General features: G+C 39.2%; 1 protein-coding gene across 1 annotated transcript in view; it reads right to left on the bottom strand.

Moving 5' to 3' along the window:
* Positions 1 to 313: 313 nt before the first annotated feature.
* LOC121876157 (leucine-rich repeat serine/threonine-protein kinase 1-like) overlaps positions 314 to 11166 on the bottom strand; it is a 227373-nt gene continuing 216520 nt past the window's right edge. Inside the window, exons 43-45 of the mRNA XM_042381100.1 lie at positions 8406 to 8620; positions 7563 to 7696; positions 314 to 2009 (exon numbers count right to left, since the gene is read on the bottom strand). Coding sequence (XP_042237034.1) covers positions 1632 to 2009; positions 7563 to 7696; positions 8406 to 8620 — 727 coding nt within the window. The 3' untranslated portion in view covers positions 314 to 1631. The remainder of the gene's footprint in view (positions 2010 to 7562; positions 7697 to 8405; positions 8621 to 11166) is intronic.

Genomic DNA, 11166 nt, shown 5'->3' with positions numbered 1-11166 from the left:
TTGTAATGATTTCATTAATTTTTTCTCAAACAACACAAACAAGTGAGAAACACACTAGAGCTAATGAGAGATGCTGGGCAGGTTGGCTCACACAAGAGCAGACCCAAACATAAGGATGGTTCAAGGGGTCGTGTACTGTGGATACCTGAACTCTACTGTTGGTGGTACTGTGCTGTTACTTTATTTCCTCAGCTACCTCTCCTTTCCTGCTCTTTCTCTCTCTATCATTTCTCCTTCCCTTCAGATCTCTCTGCTCTTCTCCACATATCCTTTCTCTTACTGAACTGACAGAGAGGATTTAAGGAAACTAATATTTTCATATTTATTATTTTGATACTGAAAATGTATTTCAATCCAGTAAATCATGTGGATGGACAACATTGTTGTATGAAGTTTATCCCAACAAAATTCTTGTATCATAACCAAGAGTTTCCAGTTGAATTAAGGGATATACAGTATTTCATGAATACAAATACCCAAAATAAAATTAGGTTGCATCCTAAAAATTGGCAATTAAAGGCCTAATTAAGAAAATGAGTGTTAACATTAAGAAAAGATTATCACAATAAATGAGTTAATGACTAGAGAACGAGAAATATGGGTTAAGTCAGATGTTTCTGACTAAGCGCTGTGAGTTTTAAGTGATAGTACACTTGTGCTATGTTATATTTTACATAGACATACACATTAAATCACAGCTGATTAAATAGAATTGTTATATACACGTCTTCCTGGAATACCCTTCTTTGGTAAAAATATCAACTTTAAAATGAGACGTATTGACATTTTCATCAAAAACCATCATTGTAATTATCTTCCATTTGCTTCTATCACTTAAGGGAAAATTAAATCATGAAAATAAGTTGGAATTCCTACTAGTATACTGTAAGTGTAAATACAAGTACAATATTATACAAGAGTCAGAAAATGAACCTAGTTAACATATAAAAAAATGTTTTAAAGCTGCCACCTAATATTAGGTAATATTTAAGGCAATATCTTGTATGATTTGTAACTGAAATTTATGTGAAAATAAATTACATACATTTGTTGATGTACCTGAGGTTTACACCTCAATAGCAAAAGTAGTTTGTTACTTTAAAATCATTTCAACAACCATTCCAAACATCCCTGGACTTGGTATAAATACAAATTTGTGGCACCTAAGTAACACAAGAGTTAGTATACTCACTTGTGTTAAAGTGTTGAAGACTGGATTGAAATATTTTATTGAGAATGTATTACAGTACTTAATATTCTAATGTTAATTTTAATAAAAATATTTAATTTTGTTTAAAACAATTGCTTTAACTTCCAACTTTCATATAATTTTGGCTGGACTGAGCTTCAGCAGTCTACACTGATTTCAGCTATAAGTAGCTGTCCATCAGTAGTTTAATTGGCTGAGACTTCTACAGCTATGAGTAGCCTGAGCAAAACTTTGTTTTTTTAATACAACCTAAATTTTGTTAAAATTGTGACAATTAATCAATTTGAGCTCAAAAATGCACAGCAAAATTTCACCTATTATTTGCAATAAGGTATGTCTCACAGAGACTGCACGAAAGGCCCTGAATTATATTGATATAACCTATTATCAAATATTTTCCTAAGCAAACTGACAAGGCCCTTCATGTATTGAGCCAATGATGAGCTCTCCAGAGTAAACAATACATGGCTCTCTGAGCTGCTGGCTCAGGTTGTGCCGACCGGGGCATTGGTGCATAACGTCCAAGCAGATTACGGTAACCTTTTCCAATGGTGGCCAATAATGGAGTAGGATTTAAATTTCTTTCGCTACCAATATCAGTAGGATCTGATGGGTCCTCAGGATTTCCATCTTGATCTAAAATAACTGATGAAGGAGGAAGAGGAACTATAGCACGCACTTCATCTTCATAAGGTCTGAACACTGTAATTGGACGCATTGAATCTGCTTCTGCTACAACAACACATCCCCATGTTGTACCAACATAGACCTCACTACCACACACTGCCATTGCTGATACCTGCAAAAATATTTAGGAATATTCTTTAGTGATTGTATTAATGAAATGAAACAAGACAATGTCTCCACTTTTTGACCACGTTTAAAACCCAGAGATAGCTTTAGTAACTGAAAAATGTAAGACAGTAAAACATCCTCAACTGTAGATTCACAGATGTATGTCTGTATACCATGGAATAAGGCTTCAAAAGTCTTGAATTTTTTTCTCTTATTATGGTTCACTCATATACTACAGTATTTGTATATCTGGCAAAGTGCATGGTGCTGTGCTTAATTTGAATAAAAAAAAAATTATTCTGCACCCCTGGGTGCGATGGCTCTCACAACGAACACTGCAAGACTGACACCATGTACAGTTAACCCTCACTTTACGCGGTCCCGCATTCCGCGTTTCCACGTTAACGCGGTGCCTTGCCAGAACCTCACGTGCTCACATTACGCGGTACGTGAACCCCATTACGCGGAGAGTGTCCGGCGCGACGCTATTTTTAGATTCGCCCCACCCGCCACCCGCCCGCCTGCCTGCCTGCCTCTCCCTCCTCCTCCCTCCGCTTGGGCAAGCGGCGCGGTAAGGTTGCGCAGTGTGTGTCTTTGTTGCGTTATCACTGACGTCATATGACGTATCAGACCTGTGATTGGCCATGCATCCCTACCCCCCTCTGCTGCTAGCTGTAATTGGCTTAAAGTATTATGACGTGTCCACCCGGGGGAGGGAGGGAGGGAGGGAGGAAAGACGACGCTTGACCTAGCCGCGGCAGTTTCATCCCTCAAGCCAGTGATAGTGACAGTGAAGGTGACTTTGAGGGATTTGTCAGGGAAGCCCTGACAACTGTAAGTGACAGTGATGGTGATTCACCTGAGGGCCAGTAATCTGCCCTCTGCCTCGGAACCAGCCTCCATCCCCGTATGCCGACCCATCTCTTCTACTACCGTAAGTGTTACACCTAATTTTTAGTTTTCTAACCTTACCTTTATTTTTCCTATGTTAACCTTTATCTTTCCTAACCTAACCTCTTCTATATTACTTGTTTTTCATCCCATCATAAAGTTAAGATAAAATTTTTACTACAACATAGTTGTGTGTCGTCAAAAAGTGGAGTTTGGGGATCGGCCCGGACTCCATTTCAATTAATCCCATATGTTATGTTATTCACTTTACGCGTTCCTCACTTTCCGCGGTACCCTCCGGGTTACATTAACCGCGTAAAGTGAGGGTTAACTGTATTGGTAAGGTTGGTATCGCTGATTGTGTGATTCATTGTAAAACTAATGTGCTGTTATTCCTTCTATCATGTGTTGTAACCACAGAGAAATTATCAGGAATACATATAAAACCCATAGCTCTTCATATGCCATCGCATTATTATTTTATACTGTAGTACTACGTTTAATCACCCACATACGGTAGGAATGGCAGACACTCTAGAAACTGAGGTGCTGTATAGGAATTTCGCATACTATGAGATACAACGAAACAGTGTAAATACTCATGATTATAATCCTCTTTCTGAGAAAGTGATGAGAAGTGGCATAATACAAGACCTCAAACAGAAAAAACAATACGAAACATTTATAACGTAGGAAAGTTACACAATATTAAGCATAGGTACCTGAGCTACCGGAAAGATGTGAGTTAAGAAACGAGCTATATCTCTTTAATATGTCACAATATATGATAAGAATAGGGGGTTGACCAGGGGTAACTGGTAGTAAAATTCACAAAGCAAAAACATTGTCAGTGTAATTTAACACAGTGTAGCAAAGAATTTCGCCATCGGAAGTGTGCTCGTTTAAAAGAATGTAATGAATCTGTTAGAAACGGACCAGTTTCGATCTGCAAAGGGCAGACCATCAGAGCAAACAGCAGTTGTAATAGGCCATACTCCAGTCACAGATATGTTAGTCATTATGAAGACCTCAGAGAGAACATGCGTAACAATCATAGCACTTCAAGGAGAGGGCCTGAGCAATGGTGGGATTGCTAGGCGACTTGGTGTTTCCAAGCACATTCGTAACTGGGTGTTTATGTCTGTTGCACTAATACAGTGGTCCCTCGGTTAACGAACGCTTCGGTTAACGAAATTTCGGTTAACGAATTACCTTCCATAAGAATCTTCAATTCGGTTAACGAAAAAAATTAGACTAACGAAATCCTTATGAAAATCACGTTTTGTTTTGAACATCAGCTGATAAGCTGAGGAGGTACTCAGCCAATTCAGTAATTCTTCTATGTTTACATTTGTTTCCAATGGAGTAAATATCAAGAAAATTGTGCACTTTAATATTTGTGCATTTTTTATACTGTACAGTAGTACCCTGATTTACGCGGTCAATTGAACCCACAGGGTACCGCGGAAAGTGAAATCCGCGTAAATGGAACAACAGAACATATGGGATTAATTCCAATAGAGACTGGCCTGACCCCCCAAACTCCACTTTTTCTGACACAATACCTATGTTGTAGTAAAAATAACATCTAAATTTTATGATGGTATGCTCACACAATTAATATTTAAGAGAAATACAGTTGCCAGGTTAATGTCCATTCAAATAATAGACTCAAATCCCCCCTCTTCCCAGCTCACTGGCCCCTACCTCTCTGAGAAATGATTGGGTGAAACACTAGATTTTAACGTTTAGTAATAAATAATACCTCAGACTAAAGATAGGATAATATAATTGACATTTCTGGATTCCTTGCAGGCCAGGGAATATTTTGAATGTAAACTTCATATATTTTGCACAAAAGATAAAATACTTGCTTTGTGTAAACCAAATTATTACATTAGATCTAAAATTTGTATGTCTAATGCAAAATCCATGATGTTTATATTCAAAATGATCATCATATTGTAAGAATTCCAGCAATGTAAATTATATTCTGGTCCAGTAATTTGTATGAATTTTATGAGCTAAAACAAATATCTTCAGTTAATAAAAAAAAAATATTCTTCACGACACTATCTGTCAATCAAAGTACCCCAACTTGCCTCCCCCCCTCTTCCAACCGCGCCAGATGGTCGGTCGGTCCCAACCCTCCCCCCCCACCCCCACCTTCCCTCCCTACCAGAGAAATGTTGGGTGAAAAAACTAATTTTAACTTTTAGTAACAAATAATACCTCAGACTAAAGTTAGGATAATATAATTGACATTGCTGGATTCCTTGTAAGACCAGGAATATTTTGAATATAAATGTCATATATTTTGCACAAAAGATAACATATTTACTCAGAGTAAACATTAGATCTAAAATTTGTATGTCTAATGCAAAATCTATGATGTTTATATTCAAAATGATCATCAAATTATGTAAGAATTCCAGCAATGTAAATTATATTCTGGTCGGGTAATTTGTATGAATTTTATGAGCTAAATAAAAAAAAAATCATACTTCACGCGTATATAGGTAGATGAACCGCGGAAAGTGAAAGTTTGGTTCTGGCGAGGCACCGCGTATATGAGAAATCGCGTAAAGTGAAACCACGTAAAGCGGGGTAATACTGTACAGTATTAAAATTATTTTTCATTCTAAAGTTTAGCCATCCAAGCTCTGTCTACATAAAGTTATTCAACTATTATTTTTGGCTCAATATATATAACTTTATTCATTTATTGAAAGTCATTTACATGCACACACTGTCCTAAGGGCAAAGCTGAACTGTACATGTATTCAAAATAATGAACAAAATGATTACTAAAATTTTTGTCTAGTGCAAACTATGGCATGCTTACATTCAAATTAATCACTATATTATAAGAATTCCAGCAACGTAAATTATATTCTCCCCGGTCACTTCTATGCAATTTTATGAGCAAAAAACTAAAACTCAACTAAACGACATAAATAAACAAATAAATACTTCACCAGACCTTCGGCGCTAACTATCAAAGTATATCTCACCTCCCTCTCCCCCTCCCTCCCTCCCTCTCCCCCATCTGCCAAGGCAGGGTTTTAGGCTTACAGTTTTTATCTTATATAATATCTCAGACTAAAGTTGGGAGACTATAATTTGCATTGCTGGAACCCTTGCAAGACAGCGAATAATAATCCCTGTGCCCAGCCATCTCTTCTACTAACGTAAGTGTTAAAAAACCTAATATTATTGATATTTCTCTTAATATTAATTATGTGTGCATACCATCATAAAACTAAGATGTTATTTTTACTACAACGTACGTATTGTGTCGGAAAATGGGTAGTCTGGGGGTCGGCCCAGTATCTATTTCAATTAATCCCATATGTTCTGTTATTTCATTTCGTGTTATACGCGGACCTCTATGGGTTTAATTGACCGCGTAAAACGAGACTATACTGTACTTTTCTGTGAGCTGAAACCAATTACCCAATATCCCATTGAAACAATGGTTTTGGTAAACAAAATTTTCGGTTAACGAACGACCCTCTGGAACGAATTGAGTTCATTAACCGAGGGACCACTGTATAATGATAAGCATTCACTCATAAACCTTTATGTTGCCAAAACCGATAGGTAATGACAGTTGCTTTTGATATTAATTTGATTATTTTATAAATATAATTATACACCCCCCCCCCCTTGTATGATGTTAACTGCTCTATTTGCATCTTGTAACACATTGTGCATGCACACACTGAAACACCTTATGGTAAATACTATCTAAATTCTACAGAGTAACTGGAAACTCAAGAAGCCAGGGCTACCAACATCCGCTGTAACTCATGAGTGTTTTCAGAATTCTTGGTCTGGTGTGACATACTGTAGGAACCCGTAAAGGTGCAGAATAATATTTTGCTGACTGTACATACAGTATTAACACAGATAAACAAACCAAGTTTGAGAGGCAGCTGGTAGGGTACCTGGCAGACTGTCAGTCTCTTATTTTCTTTAATGAGTACACATGCATATTTGTAATCCACAAAATTCTGCGATGACACTGATCACTGCTATCATTTTACACCTGTAGTATTAAAGAACATACAAGCAAAGGCATGTTTACTTTAAAAATGTCTTAAATATATAAACACAAATGATTGACAAACAACTGTGTGTGGCATGAAGCAGTGGTGTTAGAGGGTGTAAGAGAATACCTAAAGTTTTATTTACAATACTATGACAGTAGTTCAAATAAAACAATACTGGAATCATTAGTACTGAGTAATACCTAAGCAAAATCTTCAATGCATGAGGAAGGATGAGGTGGGGTTGGTGGTTGTGAGAGAAGTTCATTTATTGAAATTTACAGCACTGCTTTAAAAAAATGAAAGTTTAACACTCCACTCAAAGTGAGAATTTTGAATTCAAATTTAAGATGTAATTAGAGTGATGGATTCTATAAGATGAACAGTACAGTATATGTATTCTTGTAAGCCAAGAACCTTCATATGCCTTGTGACATATTTTTCTTAGGATTTTCGTATTCTCTTTACTTCACCTTCCACTGATGTTTTTAGGAATATAAAAATTATGGACTGTTAAGTTTACTGTAAAGCTCTAAAACTATTATATATTGCAGAATTATGAACAATAATTCTAGGTTTGTCATTCTGACATGTGTACTGTACATAATACTTACTTGGCAATGAGATGGAGACAAGTGTTCCTCAATACTAATAGATTGCAAACTTTCAGAACATGGCACCAGCTTGGAGCAATCTAAACGATTCACTAGTTTTTGGTCTTTAGCATCCCAATGGTACACGACACATCCTGAAAATTTTTGAAATGTAAAAAAATCTAAAGAATTCTTGATGCAACACCTTTTAAAGCCACTGTCAATAATACTTATTGAAATTAGAATTCATAAAAGATATATTCTGTCAGATGCAGTTATTAAGGTCTTTCTAAAAATCTCTTTTTGTTTTCCTTTTTCTTGCTCCTTCATACTAAATCACTCACAATAACCCATCTCACAGACCGCAAATTTTGTCTGATCTATAATATTCTGGGAAAGAACTCCTTATATCCCATCTTGTAACTCCATAGTTAATTATTCAACAGCACAGACACACCTTTTGCTCTTACTCGAGGTACTCCAAATTTATACCTCTCATTTTTCTCAAACTCATCTTATGGTTTAACTTGGACATATTTTAGTTTCAGTCATCCGGGGAATCTAGGTTAGGTTAGGTTTGGATATCTGAATACCGGATGACCGAAACTAAAATTTTACCTTAACTTGCCTCAAAGAAAACTAACACATCCAAGATCCTGTAGTTGATCAGAACTTCAGCATTTCTTTTCAAAAAATTTGACTGCACTCATGAGCATTCCAACACTTTTTTTTCTTTTTTTTAAATACAGAAAGTAAGGTAGCTAATCACCCCTATGCCCTAGAACTGGGGAAGGAGGTTAAGATTTGTCAAGCCCCTGAGAACCGGCTCTTTTGATGGTACGTACTTTCTTAAATGTTTCTTACCAGGATAGACATATGACCAGATCGAATTTCTTAGATGTGGCGAGACTGTTGAAAGATTCTGCGGCGCATGAAGAATTAAGACATCACAAGCATCACTGGTTGGTGGAGGTGTTGAAGTAGTAAAGTGTGATACAGCATCCTGACTCAACACTAAGCCATCATCTCTTAAAGAGAATACACTCATTGTGCCCTCACTTCCTCCACACCATAAAGACCTGGAAAACAAGAATTACATCAAGCTTTTATTTGTAAACTCTAAATATCTAACTTTATTTGACATTAATAGTGTAAAGTAGAAAAAATATTGAGTAAACTAAAAAAAATCTATGATGATATTCTCTGATAACTAGTCACAGATAAAAAAACATTTAATGCTATTTCGTAAAGAACATTTTCTTAATGATGTCTTCAATCCTTCAAAAAAATCTCTCCTCAGAAACAGGGACAGATAGGCAAACTGAATGTCAAAAGAATTTCCAGTGTGTTCTGAGGGCTTGACTGCTTTATGAGCTACTTGTTCTGTCAGTACATAACAGATGATGAATGTTACACAAGAAGACAGGAATGAAGGAAACTGTAGCATGCCTATTGGCCCATACTAAGTAGCTCTGCTTACACCCAACCTACATCTGTCCAACCTATATTTGAAGCTTCCCAACATGTTCAAATTCATGATGGTGTTTGGTAACTTGTTCCACTTTGTATAGATATGTACATACCAAGAGATGTGAACACGCCTGACGCCATGACTCTGTTACCATTCATTGTACCATTTATTCACATGTCTGTATTACTACATATTATTATAGCATGTCTGATACCTATGCTTATGTCTAATGCCTATGTTCACTTACTATGTCCCGATATACTATGTCTGTACCGTGCTAGTCAAGTAACTAGAAGACCTCATTTATTGTCCTAGCAATGTCTAGCAACTCTCCTTGCCTAGCTAGCTAATTTCCCTCAGATCGGCTTCGGCCTGCCTACGACGAGGAGTTCCTTGTGCTGGCTCCTGTTCCTGTACCGGTTGGCTATCACGCCAAGTCTTGTACCACTTGTTGAATATATCTACTGCTCGTGCCCTGGAGTTTCAAGAACCTTGTCTAGGATTGCATCCACTACATGGCGCAGTTGAGTAGCTCCAACATGACAGTTGACAAGTTGCAAGAACCGGCCTCGTCTGTTTCCCGCCCAGAAGATATACTCCACAGTGCCCCTGGATTTAAAGTGCTTTGTGACCTTGTGAAGTGCCCTAAGTGAAGTGCAGTGCCTTTTATGTCTCTTTGCTATGTTTCTGCGGCCCTACAGGTAGCAGACACGCCTTCAGCCCAGTTTCCAAGACAGCACTTCCGGCATACATCCTCCATCTACGCCGGCCCGCAGGCCACTGCCTGTGTCCCCCTCCCACTGAGCCAGCTCGCCCGCGCGCGGAGGAATACAAGCACCACCACCGCCGCCAGCCGCCTCCTCTCACTTCACAAATATTACAGTCAGTACTCTTTTACTTGCCTGCCAGTTCCTGCACTTAAGCAAGTCCATTGACGAAAACATAGCACTTCACCTTATTCTCCTTGTCTTTCCCATCGCAACCATACCAAACACGAGATGTCTGACCACGACGATTTGCCGGGAAATTTAGATGAGGATTATGAGGTAGACGAAGCCTCACAGACCCTCCCACCCCACCTCACGCCTCACACGCCGGGCGCGCCAAATTCAGAGGATGGGAGCCAGGATATACGTCGGTTAATCCACTTCCTACAAGTTTCCCAAGAGAAGGAAGCCCAAAGACGTCAATTATAGGAGGAAAAACGACGTCAAGAGGAATGGTCAAGACGTCAAGAGGAATTGTCAAGACAGTCAGAGGCATCAGCTTACCGCCTTCAACTTCAACAGCAACACCAAGCTGATAACCACAAACTCCTGGGACTATTGGAATTGCTGGCAACGAGGACGACTTCACCAGCTGCCACAACCAATTCGCCAGCTTCAGCCTCTTCATCTATCCTTCAGACAACGCCCCCTCACACGTCACCTATCCCCCTTGGGTATACCTCAGTGCCCTCTCAACCACCTGCTCCAGTCTCAACTCTCGTCGACCTCTCCGTGCCTCCTCCACCGCCTGCCGTCTCGAGTACACCCCTGCACAGCAAGTCTTCAGTTCCCAGTCCCCCACCTCTTCAACCTGATGCAACATATCAAGTATACCGTCAATGGCGACGTCGTTTCGAAGACTTTGCTGTTATGTCTGACCTCAACCGAATGCCCCCTCATAAACAACTCATCCAATTAAGATCGTGCATTTCCCTCGATGTTCAACGCCTCCTAGAGCACACGCTAGCCATCCCCCTGACTCCCCCAGGTCAGTGACAGAGGTTTTAAACGCCTTGCAGAGTCATTTCCGTGGCCTCCGCAATGAAGCTCTGCGTCGTAGGGAACTGCTATCCTGCAAACAAGCTTCTGGGGAATCATTCTCAGACTTCTACGCACGACTTAAGGACCTAGCAGCCGAGGTGGACCTATGTACAGGCGATCCTGTAACCTGTGCTGAGATCCAGCTCAAGATGATCTTGCTGATGGGTGTACGTGATGAGGACCTGCTTCAGAAACTCCTCACCCTCGATCGCCGCCTCCTCCCTTACCGACTTCGTCACCAGATGCAGACGGCGTCCTCTCCACAGCCCCCGTCACAGTCACCAGTTTCTTCTCCCGAATCCTGCAGAAACTGTCAGCGCCAGCACGGTCCAGGAAAGTGCCCTGC

Source organism: Homarus americanus, unplaced genomic scaffold (assembly GCF_018991925.1).
Source record: "Homarus americanus isolate GMGI-L3 unplaced genomic scaffold, GMGI_Hamer_2.0 scaffold33468, whole genome shotgun sequence".
NCBI classification, from domain to species: Eukaryota; Metazoa; Arthropoda; class Malacostraca; order Decapoda; family Nephropidae; genus Homarus; species Homarus americanus.
Note: the sequence above shows the minus strand (reverse complement) of the source record. Positions and strands in the feature narration are given on the sequence as shown.